The 22,963-nt window shown below is 38.1% G+C and overlaps 1 protein-coding gene and 1 pseudogene across 1 annotated transcript; one reads left to right on the forward strand and one right to left on the reverse strand.

Moving 5' to 3' along the window:
• Positions 1-7,175: 7,175 nt before the first annotated feature.
• On the reverse strand, positions 7,176-7,801 carry LOC121807916 (annotated as a pseudogene).
• A 4,119-nt stretch (positions 7,802-11,920) lies between these two features.
• On the forward strand, positions 11,921-20,088 carry LOC121808107 (AT-rich interactive domain-containing protein 5-like). The gene is made up of 15 exons (XM_042208467.1): positions 11,921-12,028; positions 12,107-12,267; positions 12,652-13,991; positions 14,101-14,231; positions 14,311-14,350; positions 15,474-15,526; positions 15,954-15,999; positions 16,316-16,408; positions 17,024-17,149; positions 17,250-17,301; positions 17,404-17,482; positions 18,239-18,305; positions 18,394-18,444; positions 19,094-19,186; positions 19,741-20,088. Exons 3-15 carry the CDS (start codon positions 12,663-12,665, stop codon positions 19,843-19,845), a joined length of 2,265 nt encoding a protein of 754 aa, XP_042064401.1. The 5' UTR covers positions 11,921-12,028; positions 12,107-12,267; positions 12,652-12,662; the 3' UTR covers positions 19,846-20,088.
• The last annotated feature ends 2,875 nt before the right edge of the window (positions 20,089-22,963 follow it).

Consider the following 22,963-nt stretch of genomic DNA (forward strand, 5'->3'; position numbering starts at 1 on the left):
GCTACGATAACAAGCTCAAAGGCATTGGACTTCGTCTGGAAGAACATAGTGTGCCGATTTGGCATACCCCACATCCTCATCTCGGATAATGGGACTCAGTTCACCGACAAGACGTTCAAGAATTGGTGCCAAGAGCTGAACATTCAACAGCGGTTCACTTCGGTCTCCCATCCCCAAGCAAACGGACAAACGGAAGTAACGAACCGGATTCTGGTGAAAGGGTTAAAAGCTCGGTTAGAACAAGCCAAAGGACAATGGGTAGAAAATCTCCCTCAAGTCCTGTGGTCCTACCGAACTACACCCAAAACCTCCAACGGTGAAACCCCGTATAGTCTGGTGTACGGCACTGAAGCCGTAATTCCGGTGGAGATCGGCGTACCCAGTCCCCGAACTCTAAATTTCTCCTCAGAAATGAATGACGACGGACTGAGAGCCGAACTAGATCTCGCCGAAGAAAGAAGAGAATTGGCGTGCATAAAAGCAGCCAAGTATAAGGAGCAAGTAGCCCGGTATTATAACCAAAGGGTGAAAAAGCTTCAATTTCAAGTGGGAGATCTCGTCTTGAGAAACAACGAAGTAAGCCGAGCAGAAAAGCTGGGCAAACTCGAACCCACATGGGAGGGTCCGTATCGGGTGTCAGAAGTCCTCGGCAAAGGGTCTTATAAATTGACTCACATGTCAGGAGAACAAGTACCCCGAACATGGCACGTCTCCAACCTCAAGAAGTTCCACTTGTAAGAGACAAAGTCCGGTCAGTCTGTCTTGTGTCTAGTTCGGTCATAGGGGTACATGTTTTTATTTGTTTGTTTTTACTTGTACTTTTTACTTGTCGTTTTATAAAAAGTTTAAAGTTTTTTCTTTCGTCTTTTTCATTTTTTCTCTATGTGTTTTGTCTCTATGTGCTTGTCGTCTCTTACAAATGGTACCAAGGTATATCGTTCTTTAAAGACTGATCCCCTTTTTAGATCGATTATTAAAGACTATTGTGAGTCCAAGCTTCTAAGGAGGATATAAGACCACAAGTCAGCTTAACAAGCAGTCCGTCTGAAACGAACTGCAATAAGCCAACGATTGTGAGTCCAAGCTTCCAAGGAGGATACAAGACCGCAATTCAGCTTAACAAGCACTTCGTCTGAAACGAACTGCAATAAGGGAAAGTCCGATCCACGCGATAAACCTCGCCGAATTAGGACGACCAAGTTCGGTCAAAGAAGTTTACCTCATAAGACCGGGGACGACCATGTCTGGTCAAAGAGGTTTACTGCATAAGACCACTTCGGTTAACGGGGAAAGTCCGATCCACGCGATAAAACTCGCCGAATTAGGACAAGGGAAAGTTCGATCCCGGCGACAAAAATCGCCAAATTAGAACACAAACCAAGTCTGGTCAAAGATGTTTATTTCATCAGACCAAAGACAAGTCCGGTCAAAGATGTTTATTTCATCAGACCAAAGACGAGTCCGGTCAAAGATGTTTATTTCATCAGACCAAAGACGAGTCCGGTCAAAGATGTTTATTTCATCAGACCAAAGACGAGTCCGGTCAAAGATGTTTATTTCATCAGACCAAAGACGAGTCCGGTCAAAGATGTTTATTTCATCAGACCAAAGACGAGTCCGGTCAAAGAAGTTTACTTCATAAGACCGAGGACAAGTACGATGAAATTTTTTCGCTAAGCTGTAAATACAGTGTTAGAAGCGAAAACAAAATTTCATTTTTCAAAGTTCGGCATACAACTCAGCTACCCTACAAAATGGCGTTACGCTATTACAAAGGACTATTCTACTGTCCAGGGTTGCTGAAGGTAAGCCACCTATCTGCAAAATCCTCTGGAAGCCGAGTTCGGTTGTTCCGAGCAGATGAAGAATAAGCAGGTCGACGAGATGCTATCCTCGACCCAACGCCTCTTCCCCGAGCCCGAGAAGTCCTAACACCTCGGCGATGAAGAGTCTCTGCAATAATCATCTGCTGATCTTGCTCGCTCATAGTCACAACTCCTCGGCGAATTTCAGTCCGTCCCTGTCTTGACGATTCCGGTTGCTCCTGAGCCCGTTCTCGTCTTGACGTTTCCGGCTGTTCCGGAGTTCGTTGTTGACTGGAAGTAGGATTTTGAACAAGGGAACCAGAGGCTTGATCTGGAGTGCGAGCATCTGTTGGCACGACATGCCGAAGGAATCTTTCTATGGAGGGGCGCCGAGAAAGAACAATGTCGTACCGAGAAGCCCAGCGCCGTAATGATTTCACAACTTGTTGGCAAGCCGAGCTCTCCAGCGCATTGTTCCTCCGGAGTACATGATATTCCTCCCACAGTTCGTCAACTCGACTCTGAACATCTGATATGGTCAAGCCCCCGCGCACACGGATGTAATCCTCGTACGCAGTCCTCTCAGCAATGGTCGTATTCAGCTCGGCCTCCAGATCCTTCTTATCGGACTCTAAGTCCTTATTATCGGCCTCCAGCTTCACTAAACGAGCCAGAAGCTCGTCATTCTTCGTCTGATCGGCTATAGCTCTTTTCTCAGCTTCGTCTAAAGCCGAAGAGTACAGCCGTTTCCAGTGAAGTAACTCCATCTCCTTGAGTACAAAGCAGCTATGTTAGTTCGGCAGCTGTACCGAGCAGATAGTAAAATACAACAGGAATAAAGGCGAGTACGAAAAGCTATACGAAGACAAGTGTAGAGAATTTTTCATTCACAAGGAAAATTTTTTACACTAGGAGGGCTTCAAGGCCATTTTACAAGGAAGAAACTAGACTAAGAGAAGGGAGACGAAATCATACTCCAACAGCTTCGTCTCCGGCTCCTTGGTCTGGTTCAGTTTCTTTCTCCTGAGCTACCTCAGCCTCGGCCTCGCCTCCTGCCGGCCTCGCCTCCGCCTCCTGATCGGCTTCCTTCTCCGGATGCCCGGCCCGCTCGACTTCGGCCTCCAGCTCCAGCGGCTCGGCCTCACCCTCTCCGTTGTAAGTCGAAGCGGGTGAAACGGGTCCCACGGAGGCAAAGATAGCCTCCAGGTTCTCGTCCCGATCAGCTCGACAACTCCGGACTCGGTCTGCAGAAAGCAGGACCGAGGATGAAGCGAGCTCCTCAAGGAGCGGCAGATTCTGAAGCCGAGCTGCTATCTCTCGGCTGTACAGAGGCAGCACGACGTCGGCCCCCTGCTCGCCCTTATCGGCAATTAGCCTTACCAGGCTACCGACAAAGGCCGAGAACTGGCTGCTCAAAAAGAGTTTCTCCGTGTAAACACGGAGAGCCTCCCCTTGGGCAACCACGGCAGCAGCATCGCTCCGCTTCGTCTGCTCTCGCTGGATGACGAGCTGGTTTTTGGCAAACTGAGCTTCATCCTGGGCCGAAATCCTAGCAGCTCTGGCCTTCTCAAAGTTAGCCTCAGCCTGTTCGGCCCGATGACAAGCAGCCGCCAACTTCCTCTGCATCTCGGCATAGTCATTGGACGCTTTGGAGAGTTCGACGGCGACGAGCTTGGAGAGCATATCGTTCCTCTGAAAATGAATAAAGAAAAAAGTCAACAAAGGGGCCACAAAAAATACAGGAAAAAAGCAAGGCCAGAAAATCAAGAAGAGAGTTCACCTCGGCGAAGTCCGTGGGCCATAAAAACGGCTCACAGATATGTTCCGAAGGAGGCGCCAAGACCACATCTTTCTCTGGCACTCTCGGGGGCTTCTGGGCCCTCCCCTTCCCCTTTGCCGAAGTCGACTCCGGCTTCTTCGGATCCGAAGAGGTTTTTTGCCTTTTCGGAGTCCTCTCGGCATCAGACGCCGAGCTGGTCGTTTTCGGCCTCTCCGGCTCCTTGGACTCCGAAGATTTGCGGCTAGCCTTACTCAGCATGTACACTGCCAAAAAGCAAGAAAGCAAAGTCAGATTTTCTTTGTTAAAGCAGTAGAGCATAAAGATAAAGAGAAATCCTCACCCTCGGCCTCTTCGTCCGAAGACGAGATGTCGAACACGACGTCGCCCTTGACGAGCTCAGACTCCGTGTATTGTTTCCTAACTATGGGAATCTTGTTGAGCTCGCCATCGAGCTCGTCCAACGGTTCAGGCCGAGGGTGACGGATAACGGACTCCGGCCCTCTCCAGGGAAAACTAGGAGCCGCGGTTCTATCATAGTAGAAGAAGCGATTTTGCCACTTCGGCCACTTCGTTTTACAAAAGGCTCTAAAGGGCTGTAAAGGGATCAAGTAAAACCAAGACCCCTTCCTCTTAAATTGAAAGAATTTAAGGATCGCCTTCAAAGACAAATCCCTTCCTAACCTACGGAGTTCGGCAGCGAAGGCCGACAAGTGCCTCCAAGAGTTCGGAGTCACTTGGCCTAAAGGAAGCTGAAAAAAATCTAGTAAATCTATAAAGGCAGAAGGGAGGGGGAAACGAAGCCCGCATTCTAAGCAGGCCTCGTACACGGTGGCGTACCCCTCCGGCGGGGAGTCAGCCCTATGATCACCGTCAGGTACCACCGCCTTCCCCCCAGGAAAAAAGTATTTTTCGGGTAGGGATATCACAGTATCCTTACTCAAAATACTATGGAAATACTCTACGGTCTTCTCCCCGGACTCTTTCCGGCCAGAAGACCCCTTATCCCCTTTCCTACCGCTACCCGACTCCGAAGAAGAAGAAGACATTTTTCTTACTTTTTGAAGATGAAGAAAGTCTGAAGAAGCTCTTGAAAGCGGAAGAAAATTTCTCGAAAAAGAGAGAGTATAGAAGACGCAACAGCAAAAGTGTTCAAATGAGGAAAAAGGAGCATACTTATCAGATTCGGGAAAGATTTCGAGATCGTTGCGCCGTTTCGAATCCCACCTTTTCAGGATTCAACGGCCGGATTTTACTGTCGCATTTAATGCAGGCACGCGCAAGGCACGTCCCCTGACGTCAGCCTCCCCCTTACCATTATCCAGAATGCCGAAGTGACTCACCTCGCCGAAGTGATTCACTTCGCTTTTCGGGGGGGGTAGTGATGGGGTACGAACTAAACCCTAATGGCAAGCCCAATAACAGTGACGGCCCATCAGCCCAGAGCCCAAGAAAGAGTATCTGTTCGGCACCAAAGAGTTCGGCACGACCAAAGAGTTCGGACTCAGCCTACAGCTCGGTAAAAGCCGACCAGTCAAGCTCTCCTCTCAGATCGGCAAGAGTTGATCGGTAAAGTCCAGCAGTTCGGTCTCAGCATTCGACCGAACTAGGAGTTAGTGGACTCATGAAAGGCCTCCACGACCTCCGCTATACCCACGATCTATTTAGTGGTATGAAGCAGTTATTGAGCAGTTATTGCTCACCCACGATCTTGTTAGTGGGGCTGCAAACCACGATCTTAGTTCAATGTATAAATAGAACTTAGATCAGATAGAAAAGGGTTAAGCTCTCTAGAGATAAAATCATATAGCAAGTCTGTGTTGTAAGCTGTAATCCCAGATCAAGCAATACAATCATCACCCTCCCTTCTTCCCGTGGACGTAGATTTACCTCAGTAAATCGAACCACGTAAATTCTGTGTCATAATCTTCATTCTCTACCAGCATTTATTAACATCAATAATTCGCGGAGTCATCAGGATGTGTTGGTGTTTGTGAAAACTATATGTGATGTTGGTGTTTGTGAAAACAATTATGTATTGTACTAATTCAAAGAGAGCATTATTGCTCAAAGATGGGAGCAACACAAAAGGATACAGAGCATGATTTAAGGAGATAACAACAAATGTAGTAAACGACATTGTTCTATAACATGATAACCGAGAATGAAGAAGAAAATGCAACTAATTGGGCTAATGATGAACCCACATCTAGCTCGGTACCTATCTCGAGGTGCACCGCATCAATTTCGATAATTACAAAGTCCACGAGCTTTTCTTCATGATCAACCCCAACAAGATCTCATCCAAGAAGTAAGCCATACTCCAACTGATTTCGAATTTTTATTACAGGGTTTTATTTAAGTTTTAATCACGTAAGTTTTGATATTCAAATCATGTAAAATAAATAAATATTGTTCCTAAAATTTTGTGATTTGGTTTAGGTCTTGTTGAAAATTTGTGAAGTTATACCTAGATCGATGTCTCTACTCCTATTGATACAGCCGGCAATTAGCATCAACAAAGTCTAATACCTAACTATTTATGCATGTCATAAATTTCCGGCAAATTTTATCGCTACCCTACTTATATATATAGTGTTGTTGTTTGATACTAATTGGAAAGATTTATGTGTTACAGTTTTTATTGGTTTCGATAATGAGAAGATTAACATAATAATGTTGGTTGCTAGTTGCTACCTCATTCTTCTGTCCTCCAACTCCGATCAAACCTAGTTATGTAGGAAAATCCTTTACCAAAGCAAGCCTTCCTACTACTTCCAATATTCACCCTAAAGTTAACTATTTTAGTATGAAAAATATAGACATAAGAGCTTCCCGATTCTCTCGCCGCTGCCATCTGAACTAGTGTATTCTGATCGCGAAGAGGTGTATGCGCGAATAGGGATCCTCGATTTCACGTGTTTGAAAGAGAAATATGGGAAATCTTTGGAAGCATTTGTGAAGGCAAAGGTAATAGCTGTGGTGGGAGCCAAATCTTGGAATGGATTTTGAAAGTACTGAATCAATTAGAAAAGATGTAAATATTATCATCCATTTTGTAGCTTATGTTACTGAGGGAGAAGAGAAGAAGGTGTTGTATTGGAAAAGCCATTGAATATGGGAGGCCTTGATGTAGCTGATATGAGATTAGCTTGCTTCTCAAATCATCCCCAAACAACATTGATGCCCCCAAATTTTACAAAAAGCTTTGCCAACGGAGGTTTTAACTTATACCATATGTTCATTGAATTTCTATCCCAAATTTAATTTTAGCTTAGTTTAAATTTGTACTATATATATGTGTGTGTGTATAGTACTACATATAAGTTAGACTAAAGGCCCAAATTGGTCCCTAACATTTGGTCATTTTATCTTTTTGGTCCAAAATTTTATCTTTTGGATGTTTTGGTCCTGCACATATGAAAATTTGATCATTTTGGTCCTAAACTAACAGATCCGTCAAATATTTAACGGTCAACATATTTAAGTCTGATTTTGACCCATTTACCATCTTTAAGTAAGATTATTAACTCTCAAATTATATCTTTAATTATTATATTAGACATTATCATTTAAAATACAAAACAAATATATTAAAACACAAAATTGTCTGTGTGAAGTTTCTCCATCGGCATCCAATCCCCAGGACCACATAGATCAGACAGAACCGTTGCGACTGATGAATGCTCTTATATAGTAAAGAGACATTGCATCTCTGCCTCAGTAGATAGATAGACCATATCAATTCAATAAGTTAACGTTTATTACAAGAACACGAATTTCTCTGACCCACCGGCTTTCCCACCGGAGCCGTAACTGTAACCGCCGCCACCGGAGCCATCAATGCCGGCGTCGATCCTCCTCCCCTCCAGCTCCGCCATCCTCCTCATTATACTCGTCCTCATAATACTCCCCTCTTCCTCTCCCCTTCTTCCCAAGCCCTACCCCGGGCGGCGGCATCCCCAAATTATGCTGCGCCGCCGATGGGGCCGCCGAGAATGCTCCTGACGGGAAGCAGGAAGTAGAACTCTTTATCGCCGATTTGCAGAAGATATTTGGAATCGAGCTTCACCGGCGGGTTGCCGGGGAGGTGGAGGACGCCTTCGACGAAGCAACCGTTTTTGTCGAGCACTTCGAAGGCGAAGCGGCGGCGCTGGAAGTACTCAAAATCCTCGCCTTGCAGCTTCGCGAAGCCGGCCTCCACGTTGCTGCTGCTCATCGCTGCGAAATTAGGGCACCGATCGTTGGAATTGGGGGAATTTGATTTGGGGGAATTGGAATGGGGAATTAATTTGGAGGCACCGTTAAATATTTGACGGATCTGTTAGTTTAGGACCAAAAAGATCAAATTTTCGTATGTGCAGGACCAAAACATCCAAAAGATAAAGTTTTGGACCAAAAAGATAAAATGACCAAATGTTAGGGACCAATTTGGGCCTTTAGTCTATAAGTTATGTAAGGCTATGGGTGAGATGTGTTTGAATGAAATGAGAGGAGATGTTCCTTTGCTCATAATTAGGCCAGCCTGCATTGAGAGCTGCCACAGTGAACCTCTCCCTGGTTGGATACAAGGAATGAGGTATATATATATTTCCTTATACAACAAAAGATACAAAAAGGAAATGAATACATCCCTATATATATATATATATTTATATATATTTATAGATTAGTAATATAAGGTAACCACTAATTAAATGCATAACTAGATAACACAAATTTAGTTCATTATAAAGGCGTTTTAGTTCACAATACGAATATGAAAAATTAGAAATGAATCAAAACGCTATTACAGTGAACTAAATATTATCACTATATATAAATTATAGTGAACTAAATTCGTATCATGCATTTAAGATTAGCTTTATTTTGATCCTCTCCTATATATACTTCTTTTATTTAATTATTTGTTTATTTTTTGATGGAAATGTAGATAATACATTATTCTAGATAATTAATGACTTTTTGTGCGACTCTTCAACTTATTGATTCTAGATAATTAATGACTTTGTGTGCGACTTTTCAACTCATGAACCTGACAAATAAGGAAAACGAACATTTAAATCACAATTTTTTTTTGATTTTTGCAATTGTTTTATGATCAAAATCGACCCCCTAATGTGACAGAAAAGGACTTGGATCCCCTGTCATGGTCCAACCACAGCAGCCCCTGTGGTGCACATACAAACACATATTTTATTAATAAATTTTTTAAAAAAATTACATTTTATATTAAAATAATGGTGATGGGTGAGGCACAATAGCCCCTGTTGTGGTTGGAGCACAACAGGGGATCCAACTCCGACAGAAACCATGCCGTATCAGATAAAGAGTCATTATTTCAAATAAAAATCAAAATTGAAAGATGCCGTTTGTCCAAAACAATATTGTTTTATCGTCACATCGTATTCTGTTCCATTATAAGTATTGGTTTTGATTAGAATAGTTGGTAAAAATTTGAAAATTCAAATTTTTATTTTTATTTCAAAAATTAAGAAATTGAACAAAAACTAGTATAAAACAGTTTAAGTACCATTTAAATATAGCCCAACTGCTGTATTTGCCTTTTTATTGGGCGGGCCATTTTTTTTTGTTATGATAGCTAATTTTTTTAGTTGGATGATTATGTTTTGAATTTTTTGATTTGAGGATGCTTGATACAGCGGTCATTTCTTATGGAAAAGGATTGATGCCAGTTTCTTACGGAAATCCTTAAAGTGCCTTTAGATATTGTAAGTACAGTAGTCTCTTGTTTGTTTCTTATCCTTTTTTTTTTGCAAATTTATCATATTAGATGAAAGAATAAAAAAAAGTAGAGAAATTTCATCACATTTTAGTTATTTTTGAGACATTATTAGTGCAAGTGGTATTTATATAAAAAGTTGGTAGCAAATTTGACGACTGCAGCTATTGCAAAGCATGGGAATAGACACACGACACAACCCATAGTCTATTATTCTGCATCCAGTCTTGACAAACTAATCACATTTTTCGACATTTTTTAATATCTATATGATTACTTTAAAGAGAAACTTTGATTGGAAATCTAAATATATCAAAAACCAACTTCCTCGAAGATTTTGAGGAGTTCTCCAAATGTTTAAGAGAGGAAATTATGCGACGCAACGGAGGTGGCGAAGATAGAAAGATAATTCGATGTTGCAATGCCATAGCTCAATATGTTGAACAACTATGCAAGATATATGAATTTGCTGGATTCCTCAAACCAAGGTACATGCATGTCGCATCTCTCTATGTATAATATTGCCCCGGCCACGAAAAATAGTCTCATCTACTCATTTTGGTTTGTCCAATGACCAATAGAATTAGTCTCTATTTTTCAGTTTCTCATATTTTATCAATTGCATGTTAAAACATGTATCGTTCACAAATGAGACTATTTTCATGAATGAATGGAACAATGTATATTATCAATAAAAGACTAACAGTCAATTTAGTAGAACAGGTACCATATAGGTAATACTCATAAATTAATCCAAGAAATGTCAAGGGAGGAAAAACTCAACTTTGAAGTGGATGTGAAAATTATCAATTGGAAAATGTATTTTCATGAGATTTACATTCCAGGAGTGATAAAATATTTAACTCAATGAATGTAGCACGAGAGCTAGTACATGAGGAATTTGTACACTCGTTAATGAGTATGTTAATTAGTATCTTATCGCATTATGTAATAAACTTGTAGGTATTAAATTATGGTTAAATACATAATATAGAAATGTGTTTGAGATCAGTCTTGTTAATGAGTATGTTAATTAGTATCTTATCGCCTTATGTAATAAACTGGTAGGTATTTAAATACACAATATAGAAATGTGTTTGAGATAGTCTTGATTGTGAGTTTTGAATGTGCAAATCAAATTTCCCATTGTAATATCGCGACCTTCTAATAGAGTGCTAATGAGATGAACTTAAACCAAATAAACACAAGTAATGTAAGTACTACATGTATAAGCATAAATAAAACCAAAATTATAATAAGTACTACATGTATAAGCATAAATAAAACCAAAATTATAATAAGTACTACATGTATAAGCATAAATAAAACCAAAATTATATTCACTTCTTTTAGACTCCATATTTAATCCAACAAAATCGAAAATCATATACAATAGTAGCATAGTAATTTCTTTTCACTTGTTTTATCCAAGAATCATTTGTACATTGGTTCGCACCACAATTTATCAAAAAAAATTTGATTATTCAATAAAAAATGAGATGGCTAAAGCACCAACCATCATACTTCAAGTTTGAAGTGAAAGTTTTTGTAATAGCATTGGTTAATTTTTAGATTTTTCTTGACAGTTTGGTTAGTTCGGCAAAAAATAATATCCTAGCATATCAGTTTACAGAGGTGATCAATTGCTAATTAGTTAATAATTTAAAATTAAGATCAATTTTTAACTATTAGATTATGAGATTAATTGATTGATATTAATGGCAAGTGAATTATATTTTAAATTTAAATAATTATTAAATAAAATTAAAGGGTATTAATGTCAATTATCTCTTGTTAAAATTATCTTAAAACTTTAAAATTATGTAACTCTTTCAATTTAAATTATTTTTTTCGCAAAAAATGCATCAAATTAAATGTAATTTTATAAGGATTCTAACGAAATCTCAATTGCATATATTCCGGCGACGTTCGAATGATGAAATATGATGATTTTTATTTCAGTTTTCGTGTATGTTGATAAGTAAATTTTTTTATCAACAAATACATAAAAAAATCTCAATATAATGTATGTAAAATCTCAATATAACGTATGTAAAATTTTAATATAATGCATATGAAATCTCAATAAAACTGTGTTGATATTTTTATGTACTTGTGTTGAAATACTCATGTCATTGTGTTATATTTGTAATACACTAGGTTGATACAAAAAAATAAAAAATTATGATATGATAACAGAATGACGATCTTACCCTTTTGTTGATATTTTGTCTAATATTTATTGAGATTCGTAAGATTTAATCTCATCCACTCATTTTAAAATCTAAGGGTAGAGATTTGGTCTTAGTTTTGGATTATAATGCTATAAGCAATATAAGAGGAACCAGTTTACATTATATTAAGAAAATAAATAAAACTTGAAACATTCTACTATCTCTCTCTCTTTTTAAAAAATATTACTCCATATTAAATCTCACGTATATTTTATTTACTTTTATTTATTCTGTTACATTATTTATACTATGATGAAACGTAAATATAGGAATTAATGACGCAATTCATTTAGGAGGGGTAAAATAGTAAACTCAAATGGTCGACCGCACCATATCCAATTCCGTTTGGTTGAACCACCAAACCGCAGAAACAGAGCCGCCCTCTCTCTCTCTCTCTCTCTCTATCTCCGGCAAATTTCTCTCTCTTCTTCGTCGCCGAGTTTTCGCCATTAACAGACAGTGAAGAAACGTAATTTCAGTTTCAGATTGTGAATAACCATTCCTTTTTCTCCCAATTTGTATATAAAATCCTAATATAATTTTGCAGGTCGAATTCATTCAACAAGTCCAAACGGTCCACCAGCTCCCTCGCTCGCGCATTGTCTCCTTATTTTGCTCCAACTGAGAACGAAACAAGCCATATCCTGGATTCGATTGCCTCACGATTCAACGCCTCCGAGCTCCAGCTGACGCATGTTGTTTTTTCAGGCAAGTTTATCTCCCTAAGGATTTTATCGGAGTAAATGTATGTTTTCATTTTTTGAAATTTTGTTTCTCCACTTATCTAATCTGGAACGATCATAATCGGTCACTTATTCTGAATCGTAGTTGTAATGATGTTAAGCGAATCGTTTCGGTTTTTTTTTCGTTCATGTCTATGATTATCTGGTCCTGTTTTTTGTGGTTCAGAATGATATGGTTGATCTATGGTAAAAATGAGAGTTAATGAGAACTATGCTTGTTCCCGTTGTTTAGAACCTTATTTTGTTTTACAATCTTGCACGAGGGTTTCGGTTACTTTTTTTCTTGTTAATGATGTTGAGAACTATTTATACGAAAGTATTTTCATGAATGCTGTGTTACATCTTTCAGTGGATACCAACATGAGCCAAAGTGATGTACAGATGGTGGATTCTGAAAAAATCCATGATGATTCTGGAAATAACATCCAGGAGTCTAAATGTAAAGTGGTAGACCCTAAGGAAGGTGAAGAGGAAGTTCCTTGTGAAGCTGCTGCCTCGGGGGATGTAAATGGAAGGGAGGATGTCGGAGAAGACATAAATATAGTTGTAGATAAAAAAGTTGAAGACAAGATGGATGTGAAGACAGCAGTGGAAGACCAAACTAGCCCTGTAAAAGAGGTATCTGAGCAAATAGAAGGATCGGACTATGGAATAACTATAACCAGAAGTGATAATGAAGAGCTGATAAACACTGCAACTGCGGCTGAAGCAAAAACTGTTGCTAGTGATTGTAAAGAGACAACCACCACCACTGAAACCGCTGCTGAAGCACAAGCTGATTCTAGTGATTGTAAAGAGCTGACAAACACTGCAACTGCGGCTGAAGTAAAAACTGTTGCTAGTGATTGTAAAGAGACAACCACCACTGAAACCGCTGCTGAAGCACAAACTTCTTCTAGTGATTGTAAAGAGCCAATAAACACCGAAATTGTGGCTGAAGCACAAACTACAAGTGCAATGGAGAAACAAGAAGACATACAATTTGAAATGGTTGAGTGCGATGCTGCTAATGCTGGGGTGAAAGAAGATGAGCCCACTAAGAATGATGAGATGGATGGAAACCAAGGGGAAGATATTGACAAAAGACCCAATGAAGATGCCGATGTAAAATTTGAAGTGGTTGAATGTGATGGTACTGATTCTGGGGTGAAAGAAGACGAGCCTGCTAAGAATGATATGCTGGATGGAAACCAAGGGAGCAATGTCGAGAAAAAACCAACTGAAGATGTTGTCAAAGAGCCTGGAGAGATTGGTAAGGATACTGATGACACCAAACATGTTGCTAGTGAGACGATGGTGGAAAATTTTGATGCTGGAAACGTCTCTTCGCAAAATAGGCAGCTTCCAACTGAAACTTTTGCCAATAAAGATCCTCAAGGACACAATGCTGAGTCAGGTGCTGTTAGACCATGTGAGGATGAAGGGATGGAAGATGCAGTTCACTGTGATCAGGATAAGATGATTAAAGAAAAAGAACAGGGTGCAGAATCCTTTCTTGTTAGCCATGAAACACATGGGAATGAAAAAGCTTTTGAAACTGCCGCCAAACCTGATGCTGCAGAATCTTCACTTGCAAGCCAATCTGAACCTTTTACACCCAATTCCCTTATCAAATGTTCTTCTCAAAAGACTGCAGATCATAGTGGAGAAACAGCCCATACAGTCTCTAGCCAAGCAACACTACCTTTCGTAAGAAATATAATGTTTAGCTGAGAATACAAGCAAAATAGGAATCTAGTAATGTCGGAATCATCCAATGTTAACTAAAATGAACTTCTTCTTCCTTTTTCATTTTTAGATGGGGGAGGATGATGACGGAACACCTGAGGATCAAGCAGCATTCATGAAGGAGCTTGAGAATTTCTACAGGGAGAGGGCAGTGGAATTTAAACCACCCAAATTTTATGGGCATCCACTAAATTGTCTGAAGTAAGCATGCTGAGCTGTTGATTTTGTTACTATACCGTCCTTGCATAATTTTTTATTTGCTTGCTTTGGTGTCTGCTAGGTTATGGAGGGCTGTTATTAGGTTGGGAGGCTATGACAGGGTATGCATGTCCTGGTCTTCCTAATGTTATTTCACATTAATTTTGTTTGTACTCCATGTTACTTCTTCTTGGCATGGAGAATAAATGTGTTGTATTTTTGTGTTCAAACCTGTGCCTCAACTTATATATGTATTTAAAATATTGTATGCTTTTAGATCTTTGATGTAGATTGGTGCAACTAAGAACTCAGACTAAATCTGGTCCTAGTGCTAAAAGATCAAAGGTATCCATAATGAGTATACATTTCGTTTCGCTATCAGTAGGATGGATAACACACTTGGAATAAAAATAATTTGGTGTTGATATTATTCGAGGATCTGAGATAAGAATGAAGTCATGCATCCATATTATGTGTAAAACAAAATGTTGATGGAGACATAAAGTGAAATTTTCCTCTAGGATTGTTTTATTTCAGTAGTTTAAGTGCATGGAAAAGAAAATCATTTTATTTACGTCATCACAGATGTACCACGATCAAGTATCTGTTAACGGGCCCACCCTAATGTGTCTAATAGTGATATGGTTTTGCAATTACCTTTGTTATGATTCAGAGCATGAAACCTTACTGCCCTATAATATATAAGTCACATTTTTTTGTTAATACTTTATGAAATGAGATCCTTAATGTGGTTGTTATGGCAGGCTAGTTCAATTTATTCAGTTTATTGTTTGTCACTAAATGGTTTTTAAGGTGTGGAACTTTATTTTTAGGATCAATCTCTAATAACCACGCCAAAAGCAGTATATGTGGCTATAATTTGTCAAATGCACAAATTCTTCTTGTTTGACTGGACTATTATCAAGAACTAACATTGAAGTTGACAGATGTTCTCAAACATGTCTCAGAAACTTGAAAATGTGGGGCACTTGTTCTTACAACTCGTGGATTTCAAGAGTTGTCACTGGTATCTTCAATAGAGTACCACTTTGCTTGATCTTGTAAAACCTGAGGGTCCATTATGTTACTCAGACGGGACTTTCTCAAAATGTTACCATAAGTCATTTTGTTCTCTCTGTTAGACGCTTGAACTTACTTTGAATGAGTATCTTTATTGAGTGCACTGCCAATACAGACAAAAATGATGTTTTGAACTGTCAAATTAATTGTGTGAATCTTTGTTAGGTAACTGGATCCAAGTTATGGAGGCAGGTAGGAGAGTCATTCCATCCACCAAAGTAAGGCGGTTTTTTTCTTTAGATGAAATTGTTCTGAAAAGTCTCATGATCTTGCTGATGCTTCCTTCTTTGTTTTTATACAATGGGTTTCAACTTTATGGGGTTGATGGAAGAGGTAGATGAGTGTTTCCCTTTAACATTATTTGCTATAACAATCCAGGGTTACTGCCACATTGCACATCATGCGCAGTTGTTTTCTAAAATCATTCTCCTTAGAACTTCTTCTTGGTTTTGTAAGTTGCACATCAAATGGTGTTGTCCCATCTGATAAGTGGTCATGTAGTGTCTAATAGTTTTTGCACAACGGACAGCTTCTATGGATAATTTGGTTTAAATATTACTCCGTATTATATAGCTTTCTCATTTATTTAAACAAAGTGCCCTTGGAAGTTTTTTTAATGCTCTCCTATCTCTTTTATTGTTGCAGGACTTGTACAACAGTTTCTTGGACCTTTCGAATCTTCTATGAGAAGGTGACGATTTTCTTATGACTTTTCATGTTCACGCTGTAACAGTTTTATTATTAATCCCTCACCCCCAGAAAAATAGAAACCAAATTAATGCCATTTTGGGTTCTATCCATCTGCTACAGTTCTTTCATTGATTTGGTGCTAATGCTTTAAATAGATATTGCTCTACCTTATTTATTTTGAAAGAAGTCAAATCAACAAGTAAAGCATGCTCATGCATATTGTATTTTGAGCATGTGCTTCTTTTCTGCTTTATTGATAGTAATTTGGTGCTACCTTTTATCTACATAAACCTAATTTTCCCCCCTATATGCATTAGTCTCTCCTGGAATATGAAAGACATAAGACACAAAGTGGTGAGCTTCAACTCCCTGTAGTAATGCTCCCAGAAGTATCTGGTGGTGATGGTGAGGTGAGTTTGCATTCAATTGTTCCTATTGCATATATCTAACTCTCGTATTGTGGCTGAGAAGATTTGATTCCTGTATTTCAGCAGAAATTTATTTTGTACAGCTGAACTAAAAAACATTAGCGGAGATGTACAATGTTGGTAATATATGTTGTGTGACTTTGTTGTGAACAAAGGGTATATTTTTGTAAGATGCTTCAAACTGTACTAAAAAGAAGAATGAATGAGTGATATTTGAATTATTATACACCATCCATCCCAATGATATAGGCTTGTTTTCCTTTTCTGGATGTCCGAAATATATAGGCTCCTTTCCGTAAAAAGTTGTAAACTTTTAACTCATTTACTAATATACCTATAGATAATTCTTTAATTTGCTTTTTAGCATTACTTGATTATCAAAATATATATGGGCATATTAGCCTATAAAACTGGGACAACGCTAATATAAAATATAAATGTATGAATTTGTACATATCCATTTTCCGCGGGTTTGTATTTGTTTACATTTCTGATATTGTGTTAGTTTTTGTGTGAGGTGAGTGGGTTAGGTGTTTCTATAACTACAGAAGGCATAGTGTGAAATACCATAAGTTCACATTTATGTACTTTTCACAGGGAAATGGTTATCAGGGATCAGGATCAGGACCAGGAAGGGCTAGAAGAGATTCTGCTGCCCGTGCTATGCAAGGTTGGCATGCCCAACGCCTTGGTGCTGGTGAGGCTGGGGACCCAATTATAAAGGTATGTATGAGTGACATAGTCGAATCTTTCAGCTTAATATGTTTTGGGGTTTGGCAGAGCATGTTTTTGGGTAACACTTTTTGCAATTTTAATTTGGCAGGAAAAGAATCTCAGCAATATGGCAAAGAATGAGAAGAATCTCAAAAGCATTAGTAAGCTGGATTTTGTGTTAAAATGTTTGTGTATTGACCTCGTCTGATCAACAATTTTGAAATTACTGATGTGTTGAAATGAGTTCTGTCTGACTTGTGTAGGTTCATTAAAACTGAAGAGGCCAAATGAAGTGGAGCATTCAACTTCAAACAAAGCTGCTCGAACTGACATATCTAAACAGTTAAGTCTTGACTACAAGTTCTCTGTACTTGGTTCTGTTAATATATGTCCCATAATCTCGTCAACCGTAATTTAGTTTTTTCATTTATTATATTCGAATTGATTTTTTAAGATGCATAGTGTGTAATTTGACAAAGATCCACAAGAAGCCAAAGATATACATGTAGGGATATGATTTGCTTGATGGTTTGATATCTTCTGCATGTTGCCAATGCGCTACCAGTTATGTGATATTATTGACCAAGATTGAATCGTTTTGGCTAGTTTGTCTTCTATATCTATTGTTATTTTACTTATTTATATAGCCAATATGATTGATAGATAAATTCTCATCAAGTTGAGAAAGAGTGTTCTCTGTAGTTATTATGATTGTCAATGAGGATGACAAAGTTGTATTATATCTTTCTAGAAAATATTCATATCGTCCTGTAGATATATTAGTTAACAATAAGTCAATAAGATAGTTAGGTCCAGACTCACCTTAAGGCTAAATCTACGTAGTGAATTTATATGTAGAACATTTGAAAATATATGCATACTTATTTTCTTCATTATCAAGTACTGTATGGTATTGCATTTGATTGAACTTTTGCCAACACTACTGCCTAGTCAAAGCTAGTGTACGGTGTACTGAAGATGATTACTTGTCTTTTCTAGAATTGCTAAATGAATTGTAATCCTGTTGAAAATGTTAAACCCTTTTGGTATTTCAATTCAGTACCAAGTAACATTGTCTGGATCTCGTTTGATTTGTAGATTGGTGACATCTGTTGTTGATGTTGGGCCCCCAGCTGACTGGGTGAAAATCAACGTACGCCAAACTGTACGTTCACATCTTAAATATATTTCTTCAATTTGTGGAAATTCAGCTTATGCACAAAAGAATTGACGTGCTTGTTTTATATGTGCAGAAGGAATGTTTTGAGGTTTATGCCCTAGTACCGGGATTGTTACGTGAGGAGGTGTGTGTTCTCTATTGTTTCCTTTACTTGTTTTGTATTATGATTTGTCAGTCTTTCTCACTAGCTTCATATAAAGAAAAATAGCTAAAAGGGACAGCTTTTGTTTGTTTATTATTATTGTTATAAATACGTATACACACACACATTGCGAGAGTATTCTTCGCCGTAATTCTTTATATCAGTTCAATCAACTTCAATCAGAAAAAGAAAAACGAGCTATATAGTCATTTCTGTTGCATATATTGTTGGGGCCTGACTTCATTAGATTTAATTCAGTCTACTTTAAACATAGGAGTGGGTTTTTTAAAGGAATATCGACCCACTCAATCCTATCTTGAAGTTTCTAGGATGAATTGCAGAACTGTGAGCTATATTAATTGTAAACTTTTAAGTCATTGTTTCAAACTTACAGATGTTGTGTTCATGGTCAAGCACTTTTCCTCACCTCAATGTGTTCAATTACTTATCCTCTTGAAAACATGCTTTCACTATAACCATTATTTATTGTCTGCTTAAAAATTGAAACCCAAAGCCTGAACTGACTAGTTTTTACTGACTATAGGTGTATTTTGTTTCTTCTCTCTTCTTGTTGTCCAATTGTCTTTATCTTGTTGATAACATATTTGCATTTACTCCATTGTTGGCTTAGGTACGAGTTCAATCTGATCCTGCTGGACGTTTGGTCATAACAGGTCAACCCGAGCAAGTTGATAATCCCTGGGGGATTACACCATTCAAAAAGGTAAAACATAATTTTCATGAAAGCGATCTTATCTACGTGTATAAAACAAAACTTGCATACTGTTATATGATCACTACACTATAATTGGATTCACAAGGTATTTTTCTAATAATCAGCTTAAGAATGCCATACCACTATCAGTTTATTATTACAAATCAAATAAAAGATGTGCGACCTAAAACGATTGTTCCTTCTCAAAAAGAAATATAAAATGTTTGTTGTTCCTATTACTTTAAAGAAACAAATGCTGATGACAAGGAAATACTCACTCCATATGTCTATGTAGTTATGGACATAAATTATGACTAAAACTAGGGTACAGGCATCCTCAAAACCCATATTTGGCTCTTATATGCTATGTACTCTTTAATTATATTAATCCGTAATTAGAGTTTAATTAAACCCGTATTATCAACTACTTAGATGGCCATATTGTGCAGTGTACGCACGAGAGTGTACCTCTACCACTATTTAGTTGGTGCTAATGATGTAGAGATACGTTTTGGGATATTGGAAGTTTATGGTTGACATAATAGTTGCTTGCTTATATTCAGGTTATTACCTTACCGGCAAGAATTCAACCAGTTCAGACTTCTGCTGTGGTAAGCCTGCATGGACGCCTCTATGTCCGCATTCCTATTGAGCAGGCAAGCATCTAGATTCAAGTGTCTTACACAACAATTTGATTCCCCAGTAACATCTACAACTTCATGTATGTGGATTAGTTTAGTCACCGTTCGTTCATATTAATGTTTGTTCACTAGGCAGAACGACATAGGGACGCTTTTTTGGGCTATAGGTCCCGTCCTCTTCACTGTAAGATGATGAATTTTTGCCGCTTTAACTTATTTTATTTGAATGACATGCCATTATTGAATGAACACAGTTAGTTTTTCCAGCAACGTTTGTCGTCTCTGATAGGGTAATATTCTAATTTTTTGTGCAGATTATATATGATCACTTCACCTTAGGAAAGAGTCACACTTTTCCTGTAGTGGACAACCTATTATGAAATTATGAATATGAATCCCCATTTTCTACTCTTCATTATATCATCTCTCAAGTACTGTTCCCTTCCTCCCATTTTGAAACATACAAACATAACTGCAATATTTTATTCAAACATCATAAAATAAGATTTTTTTAAGTTGCAAACAATTTGTATAGTGGTTTTCTTACCTAGTTTGTGCTGAAACTTGAGGTGTTTGTGGTTTGTCCTGACGTGAAAAATTGATGTGACATGTGAATAATATAGAACTAACGTGTTTGTGACATGTGCGTTGTGAGTGGTGCTAGTAGTTTTGTGGCCAAGATTTGTGCACGTGTTGGTGGCGATTGGGGTTAGAGAAGCCAGGATATGTGTTACTCAACTCCTCTTTCTCCCCCAAAAAAAATCGTTTAAGCTTTTCGAAATAAAAAAGGTGTATTGCTTACGAGTAAAAATTTAGTGGTTAGAACACATTGTGATGTGATTTGTCCAGCCAATCACAATTACATATAAAATGAAAGAAAAAAAAGAGAGAATTTTACAATTGTGATTAGTTGGGCATAACACTTGTCAATATGTTTGAACAACTAAATTCTTACTCTCATTGCTTACATGCATTGATGTTTATCAGATGATCATAATCTTTACATGCCCTATTACTTTTTGAGTATTTGTAATTCAAGGCATGGAAAATTTGAGCTGTGATAAAAACACATAAATGGCTTATATGTTTGTTTTGAAATATCAAGAAATGGTGAAATTGAAAAAGAAATGTTTGGGTGTAAAAGGTAAAGAAGCAAAAACACTTGAGGACCACCATCTGTGACTACTATGCAAAGTAAAAGAAACTCTTTTTATCAACTCTTCATGCCTACAAAAAAAATATTCCCACTGTTTAGGGTAACTCAATTTGTGATATTCTTCAATTCAGATGTGTTGAATATTACCTATGTTTCAAACCAACAGTAAACCTCACCACCATGCATCCCCTAATGTTTCAAGAACCCAAAGTAAGCAAACCTGGTGGTGTCTTGATTCATAATCTAAGATAGGAAATCAAAATTTATACCCAAAAAAGAAAAAAAAAAAAGAAAGTAAGAATAACATTCCTATCTATTTTTGTTTTTTCCTATGTTTGGTAGTGCTGGCTTTAACGACTCTTGGCATGCCCTTCTTTTAATGCCTAATTAGGCAAGAATGATGGGAATGTTAATTCCCCAATTTGTTTCCGAATGCTGACATCTAGACGTTCTTGTTACTCAACTCATCTTTCACCTTTATACAAATGAGACTGTGAATGAAACATCAACAGTGAATTTATGTGGGGTTTAGGGATCGACTGATTCCACTGCTGGGCTATAATGAATATAAATTTCCATTAAATTTGTTGTTAGGAGCTATCGTTGATCCCAAGGTGCGGAAACTTAATTTGCCCCAGATCTATTCACTTCCCTTCTTTGCCGACCACCTATTACTAGTGACGGCTGCTGCACCGCTTCTGTCTTTTAACATCAACGACGATTTTCTTCATTGTGACCGATCCTACATATTTTCTTTTCCGAGTATGTCACTATAATTGCAATACTAGCTAGCTATGAACATGCATATACAACCGTTGTCTACAACTAAATCAAGCTGTTATGATTTGCTCACGGTTCTCATTTGGGCAAATTTATCACTCCGGAACCAACTGAGCTATGCCTTGCGGGTGCTCACGATTCTCATTACCATTGTGCATGTGTATTTAATCCTAGGGAACTTATGACTAAAGCTAGTACTTTTTAAATTTGACATGATTTGTAAGATAGTTTCAATAATACTCCTTCTGTCTTCCCAAATATTGTCACATTTTGACCTGACACGGATTTTAAGAAATGTAACAAAAAGTGAGTTGAAAAAGTTAATGGAATGTGGGTCTTACTTTTATATATTAGTTTTATAATAAAATGTGAGTAGAAATGAGTTCGTGGAATATGAGGTCCACTACCAAAAATGGTAAAAAGTGAAATGGAACAAATTTTGTGAGACAAGTGAAAATAAAAAAAATTGGACAAACTTTCAGGGACGGAGGGAGTACTTGTCCTGTCTTAGCTTTGCGAATAAAGTTTTATCTATTATCCAAAAATGACGCCAAAATTGCAAATTTATGTCAAATGGGAAATCATTTATTTATACACCCAATTTGCTTGTGACCAGTTCAATCTAAAATGTATACACGCTTTGAAATTATACTACTTGCATAGAATCTGAGAGCATCATTAACGCAAGGGGCCGGGCCACAAATCGCGAGTCCCGACTCGAGACGCGCATTGGAGGGGGAGGATTTGCGGCCTGGGCTGGTCCCGGGGTCTGGCCCGGGCTCGCGTTGGATGGTTCGGGGCTGTGACGGAGCTGCAATTTTTTGCCAAAAATTGGAAGAGGAAGAAGAGGGAGAGGGAGATGGGTGACGGAGCCCAATTTTCTGATTTCTTTTGTATTTGGAAGAGGAAGAAGAAGGAGGGGGAGAGGAAGAAGAGGGGCGGCAGATCCAATTTTCTAATTTTTAATTTTTTTGCATTTTTTATGTTATAATTTTTAGTTTTTTTGCATTTTTTCATTTTTTATGTTATAATTTTTAGTTTTTTTGAATTTGTATTTTTTTCTAAGATTTGTAATTTCTTTTTTTGAATGAACAATTTATTTTACCGGTTTGAATTGTTCAACGTATTGCATTTACGAGTCAAATAGGTTGAAGTTGTGAATAATGTCAATTATTAGTTACGACTCGGGTTGTGGCCTGCAGGATTAGA

Source organism: Salvia splendens, chromosome 6 (assembly GCF_004379255.2).
Source record: "Salvia splendens isolate huo1 chromosome 6, SspV2, whole genome shotgun sequence".
Lineage (NCBI taxonomy): Eukaryota > Viridiplantae > Streptophyta > Magnoliopsida > Lamiales > Lamiaceae > Salvia > Salvia splendens.